The sequence below is a fragment of the Lynx canadensis genome, chromosome E3 (assembly GCF_007474595.2).
Source record: "Lynx canadensis isolate LIC74 chromosome E3, mLynCan4.pri.v2, whole genome shotgun sequence".
Taxonomy (NCBI): Eukaryota; Metazoa; Chordata; class Mammalia; order Carnivora; family Felidae; genus Lynx; species Lynx canadensis.
In genome coordinates, this window is record NC_044318.1 from 17,871,996 (window position 1) to 17,894,394 (window position 22,399).

A 22,399-nucleotide genomic window follows, 5' to 3' on the forward strand; every position below is an offset into this window, starting at 1 on the left:
TCCCAATTATTTTCAAAGATGTCTTTAAGGGCGTTTATATCAATCAAGTTCTTTCTGATGTTTTTAGAGTGCTTGGTATAAATGAATGGCAGAATACAGGGTTCCAGTATGATGTCATCAGCTGCTTGAATTTGCTGGACCGCTGTGATCAGCCCCTGACTTTGTTAAAAGATATCAGAAGCGTCTTGGAGCCCACTAGAGGCAGGGTTATCCTTGCCCTGGTTTTACCCTTTCATCCTTATGTGGAAAACGGTAAGTGTGGTCAAGTCATTTCCTACCCAACATAGATGTCTTTTGGTATTTGTGATTCTGTATTCTTAGAATAGCCTGGAATTTAAAGGAATATGGTTAACCCATGCACAACATCACCTTGGTTAATGTTCATATTAATGTGGATTTTGTAGAACCTGGTGTCCCCTTTGCAGTGGTAATAGTGAGTACCCAGCTGGGTCTGCTTGCGTGGACCTAAAATGTGAAAACCTAAAATGTGGCCATATTTTCTGTTCTGAAATGGAGCCTCAGCCATTTGTTTATCAGCTTAGAACCTGAGCCAAGAAATAAGTGATGCCTTTTAATGTACCTGGATATACTTGTCGAGTGCCACAGCTGTTTGGTGTTTTACATCTCTTGTTCCAGACTCGAAAAATGGTAAATGCCGTTACCTGTTTTACCCTCGTGAAGACCATTTGTGTTCCAGCATGTGTCATTTCTTTGTATGACGTTGGGTTTTTGGTTGCAGAGTCTTGCTCTTCCACAATCCCGAGTGAAGAATGTATTGAAAGAAATGGTTTGATTTCGTATTACTTCATATTTACTGTGATCTGGTAGTAGCCACATTAACTCATGGTTTTAGCTCACGTGGTTTGCATTTCAGGTCTTGTTGGAAGTTATGATTTTAAGCCTCTCCTTTGCATTTTCATTAGTTAATAATGTGCAGTAATACAAAAACTATTTATTAAGTAATACATGGTAATATTTGAAAATCTTTAGTTTTTCCATTTTACTGCTTGGTTCAGCCTTGGGTTCAAAAACTCTAAGAGCCTGCAGACATTTTTAAGACCTGCATTAATATTTCATAAGCTTCATAGTTCTCAAATGTCCGTGAAAATCTGTCTTAAGGAATAATATTCATGTTTGCTTATAACCATGGATTTGACTTGCTCCTTTATTTCTTCTTGTCCTTATTTTTAGCCCCCTCAGGTCTTAGTCCCTTCAGATTAAATGCTTGTTTTAACATTTACCAAATGATTTTAGATGTTTGTTGATGATGGGGAAAATGCAGAATTCTTTAGACATAGGAGGGTGGGAAGGAGTGCAGATAGACCAGATCAAGCAATTCCTGTTGGTGAATCACCTGGTCGTGGTAAAGAAAAAATTGCTTTCAGTGTGAGTGCCCATATAGCGTGTATGCATGTGTAAGTGTGTGTGTGTGTGTGTGTGTGTGTGTGTGTGTGTGTGTGTGTACGTGCAGTACAGTGAGGATCCTAGGAAATGTCCTTGGTAATTCAGCAACCTGACTTGTCAGTGCTGTTCCCTGTGTAATTAAGCCTTAGCTCCATCTCTGCATTGCAATCACTAGTCATCAGATTATAAGGCCCTGGTTTCCTGTGTCCTGTTGGGCAACCACATGATAGAATTTTAGTGCTATTTCCTGGCATAGCAGGAGGTGGAAGAGCAGGGGAAGAAACATTAATCTAACCATGAATTTTATTTCCTTGTGTTTCTCACACTAAAAATTGAGAGGAAATCCAACTGCACAAGAGAACAGTCCCCAGTAAGGCCTGAAAACAAGCTCCTTGGTTGTGGACTTGCAGTTGCCTACTAAGTCCCAGGAATCTGGCACATGACGTGTAGCAAACCTGAGTACAAGAAGCTTTTTTGCTGTGGGTGGCCTTTATTGACCTATCCATTTTGCATATTGCTCCACGGCACTCCGTTATTGCTTCCTTTCTTTAAATCGCTAATTAGATCCTGATGATTTCCATGTGACACAATGTGAGGACTGTGAGCTGCAAAGTGACCTTGTTGTGTGTGTGAGTTCGTGAATACTGGGCTGTTTTAAGGAAATAGGAGTGTGCTTTGCATACTTGGCCCAATTTATATTTCAACAAAAAGCAATTGTAGATGAAATTATTTTTTGCACTTTTTTGATTTGTCTTTAAGTCCTGTCACTGCAATTTTGTTTCTTAGGTTAATTTGGAAAAAATGTAAAATGCATCTTTCTAATTTCAATTTCCATTTATTTGGTTTCCTGACCCAGTTTTGGTTATGGGGTCATTAAATCTATGTGAGAATTGTTCTAAGCATCAAATAAGGGAAGAGTAGATAAAAAGACAATTATATTGCAAAAATGAAAATTTAGTGGCATGCTTAATTTTTTAAAAAGTATAATTTTGTAAAAAAATAAGTCATGGTAAAAAGAGTTCAAGCAGCTAGCAAGAGGGTATAAAATGAAAATTTTCTCATCTGTTCCAGTTCCACAATCTTGCTCAGGTCTCTCGAATATTCTTTTAAAGATCATCTATGTAAATATAACTGCACATGAAAAAAATGATAATATTATTAAACCCCACTGTAAATACTTTTGTTGCCTTTTTCCACTTAAGTGTATCTAGGAAATTGTTCCTTATCAGCACATATGTACCTGCATCATGGTCTGGATATAAGCAATGGTATGTTGGAGTCAGTTTTACTGGCTCATGAGAGCAGATTGTTACATTGTGAATTTAGTGAACTGGTTTTTAAACATGGCTGTTATTGAAAGTGACCACTGAGTGGTCAATGGGAGCACTAAGGTCTTGGAAATTGGCAAATACTATGATAGCCTCTCCTTTCTCCAAGCTGGCTGGTAAACATTTACCAGCACATCACTGGGTGTAGAACTTTCCTTGAGGAGGCCCCTGTTGTACTTTTAGGGACCAGCAGTTTGCTTTATAAATAATAGTGAAATGAACACTCATAGGCAGGTCTTTTCATATGTGTAAGTATGTATCAGAATGCTTTCTGCTTTAAGAAACAGAAGGAGCAACCCAAATTGCTTTTAAAAAATAAGAGTTTATTTTAGAAAAGCAGTTCCATGGTTGCATGGTTGCGTTAATTCTGTGATACAGCTGCTCTGTTGAAATTGAGAGGTTGCTTTCTTCATCTTCAGTGTGGTGATAGTCCCCTCAGAATTGCAAAGTGGCAGGGGCGCATGGGTGGCTCAGTCGATTAAGCATCAGACTTCGGCTCAGGTCATGATCTCATGGTCCGTGAGTTCGAGCCCTGCGTCGGGCTCTGTGCTGACAGCTCAGAGCCTGGAACCTGCTTTGGATTCTGTGTCTCCCTCTCTCTCTGCCCCTCCCCTGCTCATGCTCTCTCTCTCTCTCGCTCGCTCGCTCTCTCTCTCTCTCTCTGTCTCAAAAATAAATAAACATTAAAAAAGAATTGCAAAGTGGCAGATACAGTGCCAAGTGTCCTGTGTAGGCATGACAAAGTCTTGAAAAGAGAGGATCCCCACACATCTTTTTTTTTTTTAAAGTGAGGGAAACCTTCCCCAGAAATCTTCCCATCACTTTAGGGCCCGTGGGCAAGGATGGGGCACATGTTCCTGCTCAGCCAGCAACTGGTCAGGGGCATAGAACAGTCACGATGCACTCTCTGGGTCTGGAAGGGAGTCGTCTGCCCTCAGCCTATTTACATTGTTGGGTAAGCTTGCAAAGAAGGTGGAAGGGAATTGGTGTTGACTGCTCTTATGCCACAAAATATCTTCATTCATTTAGAAAGTGTTTACTGAGTGCCTAGATGCTGGAGATACAGTACGTAGAAAGCATGTAAATATCCTTGCGCTCATGGAGCTTACCTTCTAGTGAGGAAGACAGGAAGCAAATGGCATGCTGTTGGTGATAATGTTAGGGAGAAAATAATAAAAGCAAGAACGGGGCATCTGGAATTGGGGGTTGGGTTTGGGTGCTATAATTTTAAAGAGGATACTCAGGAAAAGGCCTTACTGAGAGAGTGACATAGAAAAAAAAAATGAAGGAAGTCAGGTGTAAGATTTTCTGTACAGTCCATTTCTAGGAGTGAAACTGCTTGTGAAAGAGTTGTCCTGATAGCTAGCCTGCAATCCTAACCCATTTATTGAATAGTCATCTTTTCCCCAGTGCTTTGAAACTCGACCTTTATAATAGACTGAAGTCCCCTATGGATTTGGTTCTATTAAGATGTATCCTTCCGTGTATGCCAGTACCCAACTATTTTAATTACTGTAGCTTATCATATATTTTTAAAAAATGTTTATTTATTTATTTTGAGAGAGAGCGCACATGTATGAGCAAGCATGAGCGGGGGACAGGCAGAGAGAGAGAGAATCCCAAACGGGCTCCACACTTACAGCTAGGAGCCTGACAAGGGGCTCAATTCCACGAACCGAAAGATCATGACCTGAGCAGAAATCAAGAGTTGGATGCTTAACTGACTGAGCCACCCAGGGGGGCCAAGCTTACCCTACACTTTAATGTCACAGCATTAGCCCCCTTTCATTAGTTCCTTTGCAGATTTTTCTTGGCTTATTTATTTAACAGATCAACTTCAGCACTAGTTGGTCTAGTTTAAATTTTATAGATTGATTTAGGGAATATTGAGTCTTCCTAGCTAGTAGTAGGATGTGTCTCTCATTTGAAAAAAATTTTTTTAATGTTTATTTACTTTTGAGACAGAGACAGAGACAGAATCTGGGTTGGGGAGGGGCAGAGAGAGAAGAAGATACAGAATCCGAAGCCGGCTCCAGGCTCTGAGCTGTCAGCACAGAGCCTGACGCAGGGCTTGAACTTATGGACCACGAGATCATGACCTGAGCCCAAGTCGGATGCCCAACCAACTGAGCCACCCAGGCACCCTGAATTCTTTAATTTCCTTAGTAACAGAAGTTTTTCTTCATAAACGTCCTGCACAGTTTTTGTTAGATTTATTCTAATGGTGTGTTTGTGTGTGTGATATTGTTAAATAGAAATTTTCCTTCTATCATTATTGTAACTCTTAAATTTTTTCCCAGCTTTTTGGGAAATTGACAAAAATTGGATGTTTTTAAGGTGTACAGCATGATAATTTAATATACCTGTATGTTGTGAAGTTATTACTACAAATTAATTAATACATCCATCACCTCACATAGTCTTTTTGTGTGTCATAACACTTAAATGATCAATTCTTTCAGCAAACTTAAGGTGTACAGTGTAGTATTATTAACTATAGTTACCATGCTATACATTAGATCCCCAGAGCTTACTCATAACTGGAAGTTGGTGACCGTTGACCAATATCTCCCCATTTTCCCCACCCTCCAGCCCCAGGCAACCATTGTTCTAGTCTCTGGTTCTTCAAGTTTGACTTGTTTAGATTCCACATATAAGTGAGATCAGAGATCATGCAGTATTTGTTTTTCTGTGTCTGGCTTATTTCACTTACCATAATGCCCTCCAGTTTCATCCATGTTTTTGCAAAGGGCTCTTCCATCATATTTTAGAATGAATGGTAGGTGTACATAACATAAGCAATTGAATTTTTGTGTATGTACTAATTTTTTAATCGGTTTAGATTGTTGAATTATTTTAGTGTTTCCAGTAGCTTCTCTACTGATTCTCTTGCGTTTCCTTGATGCATCTACAAATGATTTTGCTACTTCCTTTTCATTTTTAGCCCCCCCCCCCCCCCCCTCAGTGAATTGGTAGTTAATTCCAGAAAATGTTTTTTTAAATGGTGGGCGTTTTTGTCTTGTTTTTGACTTTAATGAGAATATTTCTGCTTTACATGTGATGCTGTCTTTTGGCTTGAGATTGCTGTTGATTGACTTGAAATATATATTCTTTTAAATCTCGTTTTATTAAGAGCTTAAAAGTCAGGAATTGCTGTTGAATTTTGTTACTGTATATTCATCATCTGTGGAGATAGTCATTCTGTTTTTTCTTCTTTGACTTGTTAAATTAATAGTACTTGTATAATACATATCCACCCTTGCATTTCTGGGCTTAGATGGGATGGTCTTGTAATGCATCACTGGGTTGTACCTACAAAAATTTTAAATAAAAATATTATATCTATCTGATATTTTATTTATTTGGAAAATGTTATCTTTGTCATGTTTTGGTATCAGTGTTCTGCTGACTTTGTAAAAAGTTATTGGGAAGTTTTTTCTTCTGTGCTCTGGCACAGTTTAAATTGCATGTGGCTCTCTGTTTTTGCAAAGTTTGGTAGAATTCTCCTGTGAAAGCAGTTAGGCCTGTGCCTTTGGAGAAGTAGCCTTTGGCAACTTTCTCACTTTCTTTTAGGGTCATTTTTCTGGTTAAATTTGACATTTTTAGTCTTACAACTCCCAAAAGTCTAAATAGAAATCAGCAAGACTGATAGGACTGTTCCACAGAAAAAGCCTGGGCTTTGAGGACTGGCCCTGTTTGAAACACGGGCCTCTCATTAAGGTTAGTGTTTCATCTGTGAGAGCGGGGCTAACACTTATGTTGGGGTTTGTTGTGAGTATTAAATAATCTCGTTTATGGGATAGGGCCCCACCGCATCTGTGTCAATGTTGATATTTTATACATGTTATACTTCTTTCAACCCATTCTCTTCTGTTACTTCATTTTTGTCTGTGGCTTTATTAATCCTATTTGTTCAACAGGCCTTTAGTGTGCAGTGTTCATCAGTGTCCTTCAGACCTACTTGAGATCTCTCCCTTTTAAAATAATAATCACAGTTTGATACACTGTAATATTTATTCATTTAACTGCACCCAGGCTTGAACTCACAACTCTGAGATCGAGAGTCTCATGCTCTTCAACTAAGCCAGCCAGGCGCCCCTGATGTCCTCATTGTAACTTTGTCTCAAAGTGTGCATTCTTCATCGCCTCATGTGATTTGACTCCACAGAGACTTAACTATATGCCTGTTAGCCAGCGCCTCCAGTTCACCCAGGTTTTATGTAGTAGAGAAAAAGAAATTACTTATTCTGAAAATCCTGCTGACATCTTTTGGTATGTAGTTTAAGTGCTCTTGTCTAGAGGGTAGTGTGTAGACACTAGAAGCACGTCTTTGTTGTTTCCCTCTTGTTGGGATTTCTTTCAGTATTATTCTTCTTTTACTGCCATGGGAAACTCAAAGCTGAACAGAAAGCTGTAGCTTAATTTTTTCCAGTGAAAAGCCTGGATGCTCAGCTAGTAGGAAAATTAATATTGCCAGGGATTCAACAAACACTGCTTATGGAGAGGGGTGAGGATCGATGGCCAGGGAGTGAAGTGTGCTTCATATATCAGTTGACGGGCTGAAAAAATATTTTTCTATAGAAACAGCGTTCAGTTGTTTTCACATAAAGGTGTTGGAGAGCCTAGTTTTTACCAGGCAACGAACACTAGGCAGTGGAAATACAAAGATAATGTAAAACTTGCTTCTGGTCCTAAGATACTTGAAGAATCATACAGAAGATAAATGTAAGCAGACAATGGCAGGATAATCTGATAAGAAATGTGACAGAGTACTCTGGGTTTAGAGAAGGAAAGACCCATTAAGAGCTAGGGGAGGTTATGGTAGGTTTCATGTAGGAGGTGACATTTCAGCTGTGTTTGTATCTGGGAAGTATTTTACCAGGCAGAGAGAACAGCACATGCAAAAGCAGGAGAGTGTGAGCAAGGTGGGATTAGGGAAGGACAAGGTCAGTGTGATCCAAGGGTAGCATGAAAGAAAGGCCTTTGACTGTATAATAGTGTAGCACCGGGACGCCTGGGTGGCTCAGTCAGTTAAGCGTCCGACTTTGGCTCAGGTCACGATCTCACTGTCTGTGGGTTCGAGCCCCGTGTCGGGCTCTGTGCTGACTGCTCAGAGCCTGGAGCCTGTTTCAGATTCTGTGTCTCCCTCTCTCTGACCCTCCCCCGTTCATGCTCTGTTTCTCTCCGTCTCAAAAATAAATAAATGTTAAAAAAAAAAATTTAAAAACAGTGTAGCACCTAACAGCTGTTGTTGGTTAGATGGGTGAATAAAAGGATGATATTAATATATACATCATTCACTGTGATGTATGACCTGAGGGAATGTAACTACTTTTCCAAAGGAGAACGTATTCTGAATTTGAGCTTCAACAACAATCTTGGAGACACAGCCCTTGCTTGTGTTGGGTAAGGCTCCTTCTAAATCAAATACTGATGTAGCTCAGGGATTTTGTCTTCTCATTAAGTTACACAAAGAACAGCAGATTTTCAGCCCTGGGAGTACCAAAATGTAAGGACTCCCAGAAAGGAAAAGTAAATTCTCTAATCCACCTCTTTCTATTCACCTAGATAATGCTTACCTTTTTTTGCCATGTAGCTTAGAAATTCATTTATTTCATCCAGGTCAGTGGTCTCAAAGTGGGGCTATACACCCAGGAGAACACAAGACTGTTTATTTTGGGTTATAGAAAGAAAATATTAACATATCTATTAATATGACTTTTATGCCATTTTAATTTCTACTTTTGTGTATAAGTTACACATACATGTACACACTATACCCAACACACAAGTATACAACATAGGCATTCACACGTACGTATACAAACACACAAAAAGAGTTTATGTGTTCCTGCTCGCTTTCCATTTTTTCCTGGCACATGTGATTACATATGTTGGAGACCACTGATTGAAGCCATCATTGCAAAACATTTTCAAAGGGTTCTTAAAGTATTTCATTTATTTATTTTTAATTTATTCTTGAGAGAGAGCGTGCACGTGTGTGAGCAGGGGAGGGGCAGAGAGAGAGGGTGAAAGAGAATCCCAAGTAGGCTCTGTATTGTCACCATGGAGCCCAATGCTGGGCTCGAATTCACAAACCGTGAGATCATGATCTGAGCCAAAATCAAGAATCGGACGCTTAACCAACTGAAGTACCCAAGTGCTTTTAAGATATTTTAAAATTCTGTCTGGGTTTTAAAAATAGAATACACTTCACTTAATACCACTTTAAAAGAAACACTTTAATGAAATAAAAACAGATCGTAATGCATTTTTAATAACAAATGTACACATGTGGGTACTTAAAATAGATTTCTACAGTGAGGTAGCTTTCAAAGAACCATCCATAGCATGTTTTCTCAGTGAGATGGTAATGATTCCATAAACATCTTTGCTGTACCCAACCCGTTATCGAATCTTTCCCTCCTAAATCAGTTAAAAATCAGTATTGCCTTGCCCACTGCTTCCCTGGTGCTGTTACTTGGCACAACACTGACACCTAGGGTTGGTTGTGGCTTATTTGTTCTGAGGTTCTGAGGTTTTCTGTCTAACCTTCTGCGTTGGATCTTCTGTATTTTAGCTCATCTTCTTACTCTGTTCTCTACCAGAAGAAATAATACTTGCTCCAAGGTACTTTTCAAGATGGCTTTTCTTTCTTTTTTTTTTTTTTAAGATGGTTTCTCTAATTACGATTTTGACATCTCGCTTCCATCTTCTTCCCTCCCTCCCAGCTTAGTCTTAATTGGCCCATCACTATCACACTCACAAAGACAGTTCTTGCACTCAGGACAGAGGGATGTAGTGTAACCTCTAATCTTTAGGGTAACGGTCATCACGCATCTCGTATGTTGAATGAAACAAATACAGGATATGTGTTATGAAAATGGAAGTTTTTAAAATGTTAGACTTGGGGCGCCTGGGTGGCTCAGTCGGTTAAGCGTCCGACTTCAGCTCAGGTCACGATCTCGCGGTCTGTGGGTTCAAGCCCCGTGTCAGGCTCTGTGCTGACAGCTCAGAGCCTGGAACCTGCTTCCAATTCTGTGTCTCCCTCTCTCTCTGCCCCTCCCCCTTTCATGCTCTGTCTCTCTCTGTCTCAAAAATAAATAAACATTAAAAAAAAATTAAAAAAAAACTGTTAGACTACTCAGAATTCTCCTGGCAAATTAGGAAAGTATTTTTCAGTTGTATTTTGTAGGGTTTTAGTTTTGGTAATTACTGTGAGTGATAATTTTCTTGTACTGTGGCATTCTTCCTTCTAGGTAATTATCTTTTCCATTTACCTGTCCTTGTTTTTGTAAAGCCCTGTGTGTCCATTAACACTGCCACGGCTTCTGGATTCGGATTTTCAGTGACTTCATTGACAATTAAAACATTTCTGTGGCTTTTCATGTTAGAAAGTGCTCTTCTTTATTCATAAGTGTTGCCTTTCTCCTGCAATAGTAAATAATAAGCCATAATTAAGATTATATAACCAATGATGCCCCACTGCAAGCAACACAAACTACTATGCCCTCTTGCATTCTGTGTCCCAAGTACCCTCCAGTAATCTTAAAGGTCCAGTTACTAGTGTCCCTGTATTTAGAGTAAGATTTGGGAACTGAAAATCAAATTTCTTTTCTTTCTTTTTTTTTAAGCATTTTTCATTCTTTATTATATTTTGTTAAGTGTATTAAGATTCCATTCATTGCATTTTTATTGTCAATGTTGTTGTTGAAGTAACAGGGTTATTTGGCCTGTAGTGTTTTCCAGTCTGGGCTACACTGATGTTCTTCTGTGCTCTATTGAAAATTAATTTTCTTGTTCACATGCTTTTGTGAGAGCCCTGGCTTACAGTACTCACTTCTAGACTTGTCTTCAGGACACTTATCTTTCCCTGTTTGCAGAAAAAGATGCTCCAGCCTCAGCAAGAAAAGAGTGAACAGGCATTTATAATTATTCAGAGTGGTGTCTTGGGTAATTAGACCATCTCTTTTTTATTTTATTTTATTTTATTGTATTGTATTGTATTGTATTTATTTATTTATTTATTTATTTATTTCATTTTTGTTTAATGTTTATTTATTGTTGAGAGAGAGAGAGAGAGAGAGAGAGACAGAGTAGGAGTTGGGGAGGGGCAGAGAGAGACAGAGGCACAGAATCTGAAGCAGGCTCCAGGCTCCGAGCTCTCAACACAGAGCCCAATGCGGAGCTTGAACTCATGAACCGTGAGATTGTGACCTCAGCTGAAGTCAGATGCTTAACTGACTGAGCCCCCCCAGGTGCCCCTAATGAGACCATTTCTTGATGTATTTGTATACACTGAGGTATGAAATGACTACCTGGACTATATTCTCTCCTGGATGAAAATTCTTTTTAAAAGTTTGGATAAAAAAAAAAAACAAACACCTGGTATCAGGCTCTTAATTTGCCCTCTTGGCTCCTGTTTAGGAGGAAAAATCCTTAGTAGTGTATACGTTCATTATTTTGTCTACATTTTAATTGAAATCTGAGCAGCCTGACTGTGCATTGTGGAAACTGAGTATGTGCTCTGCTAGCACTCAAACAGCATCTTGTTTGAAAAACCTGTTATATAGGACTTTAAAGGGACCCTGTTGGATGTGTTATAGATAACATAAATGCTTGTTCTTGCCACTCCAATCCTTCAGACTGAAGAAATACTTAATTTTTACTTTCATTAGCTCATCTTTAAAAAAATTTTTTTTAATGTTTATTTATTTTTGAGACAGAGGCAGAGCATGAGCGGGGAGGGGCGGAGAGAGAGGGAGACACAGAATTCCAGGCAGGCTCCAGGCTCTGAGCTGTCAGCACAGAGCCTGACGCGGGGCTTGAAGTCGTCAACCGCGAGATCGTGACCTGAGCCGAAGTCGGACACTTACCGACTGAGCCACCCAGGCGCCCCTAGCTCATCTTTTCTAATGTGAACTTATTTCTGCCTTACTAGTAGTGTTTTCTGTGTAATTTGACCCAAGTTCCAAGTGTTTGGAACTTATTGCCCACTACTGCATGCAAGATACTGTACAAAGGGTCTCAGAATCCACAAAAGCATCCTTGTCTGAATCGAAAACACTGCCTGTATCCACTGTGTTTCTGAAAGATTCCATGTTACTAAGATGCCAGCCTGGTCTGTATTTAATACTGTGGCAAATGTCCTTTGTTATGTATTTATCAAAACATGTTCTCTATAAACATGCATCATATGTGAAAATCCCTTTCAGACTCCTACTTTATAGGAAAACATGATTATTGACAGCTCGTTGACAGCTTAGCTCTTTTAGCCAAACAGATATATATGCTTTATATCTGCATTACGTCTTTGTGATATTTTACACTTAATAGATTGTTGTCTTGTTTCCATGCGTCTCTTATTATATAGTTCTTGAGCAATTTCCTGAAAAATATGCCAAGCACTCTTCTTCTATAAACACAAATGAGAAAAAAAAATGCCTGTCTCTCTTAGGACTAGAAGTGATTATTATTGTACATCCTCTGAACTTTTTCTTCCGTTATTGCCTCCAGTCTGAGGATATAACCCTCCCCCCCCAGCACGTCTATACTTCCCATTAACTTTTGTATTCTGAGTATGTGAGGTAGGGTTTGTGGTTGAGAATAATCTAATTTAAATCCTAGTTTACCACTTGAGATTATCCTCGAGTTTCTCAGTAATAAGAAGTGGTATCTAGGGTGGGGGGCACATGGCTGGCTCAATTGGTTAAGTGATTGACTTCAGCTCAGGTTGTGATCTCGCTGTCCGTGAATTCGAGCCCCACGTCAGGCTCTATGCTGACAGCTCAGAGCCTGGAGCCTGCTTTGGATTCTGTGTCTCCCTCACATTCTGCCCCTCCTCTGCTCATGCTGTGTCTCTCCCTCTCTCTCAAAGATAAACAAACATTAAAAAAAGAAATTAAAAAAAGAAAGAAGTGGTATCTGGGGTGCCTGGGTGGCTCAGTCGGTTAAACGTCCAACTTCGGCTCAGGTCATTATCTCACACTTGGTGAGTTCAAGCCCCATATCAGTGCAAAGTCTTCTTTGGATCCTCTCTCCCTCTCTCTGTCCCCTCTCAAAAATAAATAAAAATATTTTAAAAAAAGAAAAGAAATGGTATCTGTGGTTGAAAGTTACCGTGATGTTCTCTGTATTTAATTATTGTGGGTTTGAAATAGTTACAACCAACCACCATTTTAAAGGTATTTGACAAGCATTGGTCTGTACCTTTTGTGAGTCTTCTGTTTCTTTGTTTCTTAGAGAGTTGGATTTTGACTGTCAAGAGGAAAAGGAAAGTCTTATCAGACACTTTATGCACTCAAAACAGTTGCGGCAGATATCTCATACCATATTAAGATTAAACTAACTTAATATTTAAATGATATACAGTAAGAGTTAACTTCTACAAAGCATTTCTGAGATGCTTTTATTATACTAATAACTCAGACTGATGTTGATTATAGGATTTGTAGTAATCCTAATATAACACATATGTACCCCCTCTTATATGACTAGCCAGCCTCCTCAAAACCTTCAGGCCTTTTAAAAGTATTTTAAGGCAGCTTCTTTGTTAACCCCTTTTTGCTCTTAAAGGCTATTCTTGGGCTTTTTTAAGATAACTGTAATGCTCCTTAGCAGAAAGAGAGCATATAAGATAGTTATAAAGAAGGATCTCTTATTCCCATATTACTGGTTGTAAAGAGGAAACATTGTAAGTTGTGTACTCCAGTTAATAATAACTTCAGTGATGAAAATTTACACTTCTATAGACTACTCCTGCAGGTGGTGTTTCCTGCAGATATACAGGAGGATGTTAATTAATTAGGTAAGCTAATTCTGAGCCTCACGTGTGGAGAGGTGAAAATTATTTCCTTATGATAATATTCAAGGCTACAGGGACATCTAGAGCAAGGAAATTTGACTTACTTTGGAGAGGACCACGAAGATCCCGAGAACAACAGTCATGTAGATAGAGAGCAGTGATAGAACAGCTATCAGGAGATTGTGGAGCCCCTTCATTTCTTTGTTAATTACAAAAACAAAGAACTACAGTCACTATTGAAACTATTGCAAACACATATATAAAGTACAACTGGAGCTACAAGTGTTAGAGGTAAGACATGAACTTGCTCTGACTGTTCATGTAAAAATTTATTCAGGGTCTCTTAATTCAAAAGATACTCAGGTATATTTAATTAAAACCAGTTCATCAGTTCTTTAAATGTGTTATACCAAAACTGTTTCTCATTTTGAAAACTAAAAAAAAATTTAAATTCAATTAATTACTTGTCATAATGCTCAGAATATAGCATTTTATATAACCCATTATGTGAAGTTAGGTAAACATTTCAGGACAGTTCAAGAGCATTTAACATTTCTTTTGGTAGAAATGATGTACGAGTGTCACCAACAGTCTGTTCATGGAGTTAAGATATTTTGCTATGCATTTGTTAATGCTGACGTTTATAACCTTGAACTGTTTAGTATACATAACGGAATAGCATAGTCTGCGAAAGGACCTGATAAGGCCATACACTGAGGATCTTAGGGCTTACTACCTCCTTAAAAGACACATTGTTGTATGTGCCCCTTCTTTCTAATAAAGTTTGGAAGTAGAATTATTGAATTCATTTTCACAATCTGATTTTCTCTCTCCTTGCAAGTATCTCATGCTCTAGGTAGAGAGAGAGTAATCTGCCATGTCTTCAATTACCTGATTATTTGAAGCACAAAATACAATTAGATTTGTAACTTATCTGAATAACCTGCACTTTTTAACTAAATATGCCATAGATGCTCATCCTGTGAACTCGGTTTGTATAACATACATTTTTGTTGTGAAACTAACAAATTAAGCATATCTGTAAAATTTCAAAAAAATGTTTCAAGGGCTAAATTAGGAGCTTGGTAGAAAAGGCAGGAAATTGCCAGGTCTCTCTTAGCAATATTTTCATTTCTTAGCAATACTTTCATTTCTTCCTAGAGAAGAATCTCTTTTCACATGAGCTTGCAGTTTTGAGACCCTCTGTCTCTTTACAAACTGTTTTTAGTTTTGGCTACCATTTTTAATAGAAGACTAATGCAGTGAGATATACTGCACACACACAAATCTCCAAAGTTGCGTATTTGTTTTAATATCTGTAGCTGACATTTATTGAGTACTTGCTATAAGCCAAGCAACACTGAAAGTGCTTTGTGTTTATTAACTCATTTATAATTTATCTTATAGGTGAGAATAAACTGAGGTTAAATGACAATGGAGATAACCAAAAGCCCATTAGAACACCACTAATTAAAAGCAGGGATTATAATACAGGATGATCTCAGGGTGTCCCTAAAGTCCTATTTTGAAACCATAAGGCTTGTTGATTTTGAGTTAGTATTTTAGTGATCTCAGTGATCATACCAGAGTCCTTTTTAAGGGAAGAGATCAAAAAAGGTCAAGGATTTATTTCCCTTCTCCGGGTGAAACTTTTTTCCTGAAATTTCTTAATATCTTAATTTGTAAGATGTAGCTAGGTTCAGTATCCTCACTTGAAAAAGGAAATGGTCATAGGTTTTTAGCAAATCTCAAGAAGACAGAGTCACACTGATCCCTTTCTGTTCTTCTGTCCTACAGAACGGGTAAGGTCGGAGGTCTCCCCATGGCTCTCCTCAAATTTGTGTTTATTCTCCATATTGCATATTTTTCCCCGGTCCAATTTATTGGTCACTTATGCTTTGTTCTAGATGGCGCAGCGCCAGCCCAGTTCCTGAACAAGCTGTTTGCTAATCACCCCGAGTTTCCCTTTGGTAGATCACGCCCTTCACTGGTTAGTGTACTGAGTTAGCACATTTATCTCTTACTCTCCACATATAAGCAATTTCATGCATTTAAAGAGCCAAGCAAAGCCTCAGCTGACTGACCTCTCACCACCAGCATGGTCCCTTCTCCGGTCCGCTTGGCTCCTGGTTCCTTTGAAAAGGGAAGGACTATTCCACAGATGTAGATGGCACTGTCGTTGAGAGTCACCCTGTTCACAGTGAGGGAAACCTGATTTTGTGTCAGGGCTTCCTTCACTGTGAACTTGCCCGCATCGCTGGTGCATCCATCCAAGCAGAGGTTCTCCGGCTGGTGAGCTCCATAGCGAAACCACAGGCTTCTTGGTTGCTCTGCGGGGCACGCCACATGGGAGTAGGAACACTGAATGGTTATGGCTTCTTGGGTATGGTCCACTTCGAGGTACTGTGGTTGAGAGACCGAGACTATACAGGCACGAGCAGCACCTGTGGGCAGAAGCAGATGAGCCACGTTTAGTGAGCTTCTCGCTTCCCTTTGCCTGTGCTTTTTTATTTAACTGACATTTTGGGGCTAGGGAACCCCAAACAGATTCCTTTCTTTCCCTGCTCTCAGCACAAGTAAGACTGTATTAATAAAACCCTGGTGGTCCTCACTTTTCCTGACTCCCCACATTTCCTGACCTTCACCTGCTGGTTTGCTGTGACATCTGATTACTTGAGGACAGAGAGGTGCCAGTGAAATCAGCGTTGCGGGCTGAGGTGGCTGCAGATCCAGAGTCAAAAAAATTGGGGTCCCGTGTTTACTCCTAGTGTGATTACAAGCTTTCCTTTGATCTCTCAGAGCCTGTTTCCTTATCTGTACCCCTGGCCTCACAGTGTTGTAGTCACTGTGGTGATGGGTATCAAAGCCCCTCAATGCAGGTGTCGCTGCTGATGACTGGGCACAGGACACAGGAGCACAAGGGATTTTTTTTTTTTTTTTTTTTTTTTTTTTGCCTTGTGGGGGTTGGCATTGCTATGAATTCATGGCAGTTCACAATTGTTCCTTTGTAAAGCCTGGTTGTCCCTACAGAAAACATAAAAGACAATGGTGCACACCTGCCGAAATACATCCCTGGCTTAGCCTACAGGGTATTCGGTTACTGAGCGGAGGCCTAATGAGCTAGCCTGGCCACAGCTAAGCAGACATGATTTCTTCCTGGCACTGATGCCCTGCTTTGTAGTCCCCGGTAGCTTCTATCTTGTTCAGTGAACAGTGTCATAATAAAGAGCACAGACTTGATTTTGGATCCTAGCTCTGTGATGTGTAGCAGAGTGAGGACGGTATATGCAGCTCGTGGAGTTAGTATGAAGTCTAAGTGAGACCATTGATGCATAAGGAATGTTTCCTTGGCTAAGCCTTAACAAGTACTTAATGAAAGGAGGCTATTTCTGCTGCCAGTGTTCTCACCACTTCAGTTCCCATGGCGTTAGATGCCCATTTTAGAGATAACTGTGGGCGTTTCAGCAGGTGTCAGCAGGGCTAGGACCAGACACACACCCAGTCTACTGCTCTCTGCCATGCGCTTTGGCGAAGTTACGCTGGCTGGGTCCCCACCTTGGCCTTCTGATCTCGGGCCCGTGAGGTGGAAAACCACTCTGGTGTTTATAAATGGGAAGATCTGCCTGAACCCCTTTTGGGGTGAGGGAGGGCCTACATAAAACAGTATTGGTTGAAACAAATTGGAATTCATGCAGGTTTTTAGCCTGACTTTAACCAGGTCTTTAACCTAACTGGTTATGTGTTCCAGATGATCTTATTTGTCTGAGTTTGTCGTTTCCTGCTGTAAATGAAATAGAAAAGTAATCCAAGTGGTCTGATGCTTGAATTTCAGACAGGCTTTTTGTTTTGTTTTGTTTTGTTTTGCTTTGTTTTTTAACTTAACAATTTTCCCATACCCTTAATCCAGAAGAGGAATTAAAATTTGAATCTTGGCATTTGTGATGCAAATATATTCTCACCATGTTTTAATTTCAGTATATGTACACTTTAAGATGAGCTGGGAGCGTAGGCCAAATGAGAGGGGGAGGTCACCTGGAGAAGCAGCAGGCTTCTCACTGATCTTCAGCTAAGGGGTTGGATTCACTCCTATGTCTGGTAAATGAGCCTCACGTCTCCTATTCAGAGGCGCCCCCTAGAAGTACAAACACTTCGCAAGGTATAATCATCAATATGTACTGGGGATTTGACTTGGAGCTGGACCCACCATGATGTAACAGTTTGAAGTCCTTTCAGGTAGCATTTTAAAAGGGAAGCTGACTTTTAAACATTTTGGAGCACTAAGGCCCCAGGGAAAAAGAAATATTTGCAACTTTGGAGTTGTGTATCTCCAATGATTTCCGACTTCTACACCGTTAGTCTGAGAGCCAAGAGCGGTCAGCAGTTTCCTCTGTGAGCGCCTGACTGGTGAGGAAACTGCCGTCCCTCCCCTGCACCAGTTAAGCAACATCTTTGCAAAAGAGAGAAGTTTGGATAACGGGTCACAGCAAGCCTGGTCCTACGAAGCTCTCTTTAAGAATTCTCATGTTCCATAGGATTCTGTCTGTCTCTCTCTGTCTCTCTCTCAACTCAGGACCCGCTGAAAAGGTTGAAAGTTTATCTTCTTGGTGGAGGGAATAAAAAAATATCACTTCACTGTGATTCAAGCTGGAAAATAAATAGAAAACTGATTTTCGACACTAATTATGGAGAATTTCAAGCTTAGGCAGAAGTAGCAGGCTAGCACACACCCCTGCTGTTCTTTGTCCCAAAGTTGTCCGTCTCTCCCCTGACCTGGTCCTTTGCTCCTACGTGATTTTAGGTAAATCTTAGTTATCCTCTCTTCACATCTGTCAGAGGATATCTTTAAAAGATAAGGATTCTTGTTTAAAATAACACTAATGAAGGGGAGCCTGGGTGGCTCAGTTGGTTACACGTCTGACTTCGGCTCAGGTCATGATCTCATGGTTTGTGGGTTCGAGCCCCGCGTCAGGCTCTGTGCTGAAGGCTCGGGGCCTGGAGCCTGCTTCGGATTCTGTGTCTTCTTCTCTCTCTGCCCCTCCCCCACTCACTCTGTCTCTCAAAAAATGAATAAATGTTAAAAAAATTTCTTTCAAAAAAACACTAATGAAAATAGTTTAGGAAAACCATATATATGGATTAGGGGAAAAAATCAGAATATTACTGAAATCCCCCATAGTCCTTTTGCCCAAAATAACCACTGTTAACATTTTGATCTATTTATTTACAGATGAGAAAAAAATTAAGAGCTTTGCCACCTTCCCTGTCCTATGACCCAGACTTTGTGAGCAACTGAGATTATTAGCTTTGTCACAACTCTGGTAAGATAGGTTATTAAAGCCACTTTCTCTTTCCTAGACAAAAACCAGTATAGGCAGAATTTTAAAAATAGATATAAGATGGTTATGCTGTATGGAAGGAGCCATGACAGCTTTTTTTTTTTTTTTAAATGACAAGTATTTTTTTAATTTGCACCAGGTTGGCTTTTCAGAAACATTGTTCTTTGAAAATATTCTCAGCACATATTGTTTAGTGCCTCTCATGTGCAGTGCGAGTTTGCCTGTATGGAAACTACATTGTTGATGACCACATGCAATTAAAAAAATTATTTTAATGTTTATTTTTTAATATTTTTTAATGTTTATTAATTTTGAGAAAGTGAGAGAGAGAGAGAGAGCACATGCAAGCTGGGGAGGGGCAGAGAGAGAGGGAGACACAGAATCTAAAGCAGGCTTCCAGGCTCCGAGCTGTCAGCACAGAGCCCCCAGCAGGGCTCAAACCCAGAAACCATGAGATCATGACCTGAGCCAAAGTTGGACACCTAATTGACTAGCCACCCAGGCGCCCCGCAGCACATTTGATTTTAAGAACATTTTCAGTCTTTTGTTTTTTGAGGTGCTCTTCCCTAAGGCAGCAAAGGGAATTTTCGAGGTTAATCTGAAACTTTTTCTCAGCTGTTCTTTTATTAACCTGTTTCTCTTGGGGGAAAAAGACCATCTCCATAGTGTTAGACATTTAAAAATTAATCCGTAGGGGTTTAAACTATAAATGCATTAGGTGAGAAGTAGCGATTGATTAAATAAAATGGAGGAGGAAAGAAAAGACCTTACCAAAATAAAAGAGAATCAGATTGATTTCCAGGCCGAGGATGGTCTTGCCTCTCTTCACAGTCTCCATTTCGTTGTGTGTGAGCGTGTGGTGGTGGGGAGTGTGTGTTTGAAGAGTTGGCTTTTTTTTTTTCTCTCTCTTTAGAAAGGAAGAACTAAAGAGAGGAACTCTTACTAAGGAACCACAATTGGGAACTTTTTGAAATTGTGTAAAAACTGTTTGTAACCCAGTTTCACCATTGAAAGTTGAGATTTTAGCCTAGAGCACATTTCTGAATGTTTATGTGATAAATTTTTTCTTAGATTTTACAAATCCTCATAGGTGTTAGGTGTTTTGAGTGGGGTTTTGGTTTACATGTAGTGTGTATTCCCAGGAAAGAGCGTTGACAGGTAATTCGTGCTTTAAATTTCAGAGTAGTTCAGTCACTGGCCCTGGGGCACCTGCTGTGTGCTCAGTGCTAGGCCAGTAACTGCTGGCAAGCTGGAAGAAGCAGAGGAAGTGTCTTCATACAGAGACAAGCGAAAAATTAGTGAACAATGAGAACTATGTTGTGTGACGGGAACTAGTTGCACCTTAGTTTTGTGTAACTAACCCCTCTGTGCTGTGTTGTTGGAATAAAACGTGGGCCCTGTGTTCGGCTCCCTCTTCCCCCACCTCCTGCCCCGTGGAGGCGTCATCGGTCAGGTTTTCCCTTGGAAGCAGCAGAAACTGACTCTGGCTGATGTAAGTGAAAGGGAATTTATTGAAAGGATTCGGCGGGGGGCTCACATAGTCACTGGGAAGACTGGAGAGTTGTGTGGGGTCTACAGCCAAGCAATAGACACCATGGCATGGACCACACTCTGCTGTTCACGCCACTTGATGCTGCCCTAGCTGCTGGGTCTCATGGCCACTGCTCTCCTCCCCCACCGCCGCCCCCCGCCCCCCCCCCCCCCCCCCGAGAAAGAGCCTGAGTCCCGCTTTCCTCGGTCACTAGCTCTTCATTTCATGTCTCAGGTGAGTGTGTCTGAGCTTAGGTCATGTGCCAGTGCCTTAGCTGTAGGGAACAGTGGGGAAAGCTGCTTCCCCAGGCTTTGCCTCCTGTAAGACTCTAGGAAGAGGGTCCAGGTGCTGGGCCACCAAGAAGAGTGAAAAATCTTTCCACTCTAGTATTTGTACTCTAGGCACCTATTGGTCTTATATTTTCTCACAGAAAGTTATTCTCTATCTGAATTTAGTAATACTTTTAATATGTGTGCATTTTTAAGACCTCACAATACCTTAAAGCACCCCAGAAATTACGTATACCGTTACCTGTGTGGGTCTGTGTGTCTGTAGTCACTGCTTAGTGTGTGAACTTGAAGACCTAAGACCTTACCCAGCCCCCTCCCTCGCCCCCATTCAGGCATCTTAAATGACTGTACAGACTTCAGCCACTATTCCCAGAAATGCTAGGTTGACTCCCCTTTCTAGTGTTCTACATCTCTCTGGTCTTGGAGCTTAACTTTTATAAAATTGTTATGAAAAGTTAAGAGAGTGGATCAACTTCCTTAAAAAACACACTGATGATCTTTGTAAATTAAACGCCTTCGTTGGTCTGTTTGCAGCCTGATAAACCTTTCTGGTCAATGCATTTCATACATATATTAGATCAGGAGTGCATTTTCTTGCATTTATCCCAACCCTTCCTTTACATTTTATGGGTAACTCTCTGCTTCCATATTCCAGTACTTAAGGAGCAGTTTTCCAAGACCCATTAACTATTACAACCCAGTTGGTCTAACGGAGGCTAATACCTAAATCTGTCAGGGAAGGTAAATGTATGCGCTCTCGATCGAGATAAACCCGGAATTACATTTCTGCTCTCACCCTCAGTAACCTGGTTCCAAACTTCATCTTTTTGTCCTCATGCCTCAGGAGGAATCCTTCATCGAAGCACCAATTGTTTGGCACATGCCAAGTCCTTGGCCAATACCGTTCTTCCTCCCTTCTCTCTTTAAATAACTTGTTTGTTCAAGAATTTAACTTAATGTTTCTATTTGTTTTAGTAGGTGGCAAGTGGGAGAAGCCATCAGAAATTTTAGAAATCAAGGGACAGAACTGGGAAGAACAAGTGAATAGTCTGCCTGAAGTTTTCAGAAAAGCTGGTTTTGTTATTGAAGCTTTCACCAGACTACCGTACCTGTGCGAAGGCGACATGTACAACGACTACTACGTTCTGGATGATGCTGTCTTTGTTCTCAAACCAGTATAAACACGCGGAGGCCCAAGTCTTCAGAGCCCAACCCAAGAATGTGCACTTCAGAAGAGGGTCTGCGTTGGCGATTCTGTAAAGGGAGGACCTCTGGGGACTGCCATTCTAAATATCATGTAGGAATTTAAAGAGCCAAAATACTAATTATTTCTTTGTAGTGTGTAAAAGGAATGTTTTTAAAAAACAAAAACCCAACTCTTTGAGGATTTTTATCAACTCTTTACTCAGTAATACAGGCCACACTCCAATTATGGAAGATATTTTTTATACTTAATTGCAGTAGGGACTCATTCTCAGTCAAAGCAATAGTCATGACTTCACATGGAACCAATAAATATGGATTGTTTTTAATAAAATGAAGACTGGCAATAAAGCTGTCCATTCGATTGCAAATATTTGGTTTTAAGGTATAGCCACTGATACTCTTTCATGTTTAGAAATTCTTTCTGTCATTATTCAAAAAATGTTTTTAATCATGCTAATAAACTTTTTTGGAGATGACTCTGGCATTCTGTTTGAATGAAT

The 22,399-nt window shown here is 40.1% G+C and overlaps 2 protein-coding genes across 5 annotated transcripts in view; one reads left to right on the forward strand and one right to left on the reverse strand.

Annotated features, from left to right (window-relative positions):
* METTL9 (methyltransferase like 9) overlaps positions 1–22,375 on the forward strand; it is a 52,307-nt gene extending 29,932 nt beyond the window's left edge. For 2 of the 3 annotated variants that reach the window (XM_030301511.1, XM_030301509.1), the window contains exons 4-5: positions 68–252; positions 21,669–22,375. In XM_030301511.1, coding sequence (XP_030157371.1) covers positions 68–252; positions 21,669–21,874 — 391 coding nt within the window. In that variant the 3' untranslated portion in view covers positions 21,875–22,375. The remainder of the gene's footprint in view (positions 1–67; positions 253–21,668) is intronic. The other variant, XM_030301510.1, reaches the window with a different exon arrangement.
* IGSF6 (immunoglobulin superfamily member 6) lies at positions 9,830–19,764 on the reverse strand. 2 transcript variants are annotated; one of them, XM_030301512.1, is made up of 5 exons: positions 19,644–19,759; positions 15,621–15,980; positions 13,641–13,735; positions 12,942–12,989; positions 9,830–10,163 (listed from the first exon to the last, which is right to left on the reverse strand). In XM_030301512.1, exons 1-5 carry the CDS (start codon positions 19,708–19,710, stop codon positions 10,140–10,142), a joined length of 594 nt encoding a protein of 197 aa, XP_030157372.1. In that variant the 5' UTR covers positions 19,711–19,759; the 3' UTR covers positions 9,830–10,139. The 2 variants fall into 2 exon arrangements, with proteins under 2 accessions (XP_030157372.1, XP_030157373.1); XM_030301513.1 differs by lacking the exon at positions 9,830–10,163 and adding an exon at positions 11,583–12,147 and having other exon boundaries at positions 19,644–19,764.
* Positions 22,376–22,399: the final 24 nt, after the last annotated feature.

Bases quoted from the DNA above. Each gene is read 5' to 3' on its own strand.
- IGSF6 (XM_030301513.1), bottom strand. From the start codon at position 19,710: ATGGAGACTGTGAAGAGAGGCAAGACCATCCTCGGCCTGGAAATCAAT. The intron at 15,981-19,643 runs GTAAGGTCTTTT...TTCTGCCCACAG, and splicing joins TCTGATTCTCTTTTATTTTG to GTGCTGCTCGTGCCTGTATA. The intron at 13,736-15,620 runs GTCAGTCAGCTG...TAATTAACAAAG, and splicing joins GACCATGCTGGTGGTGAGAG to AAATGAAGGGGCTCCACAAT.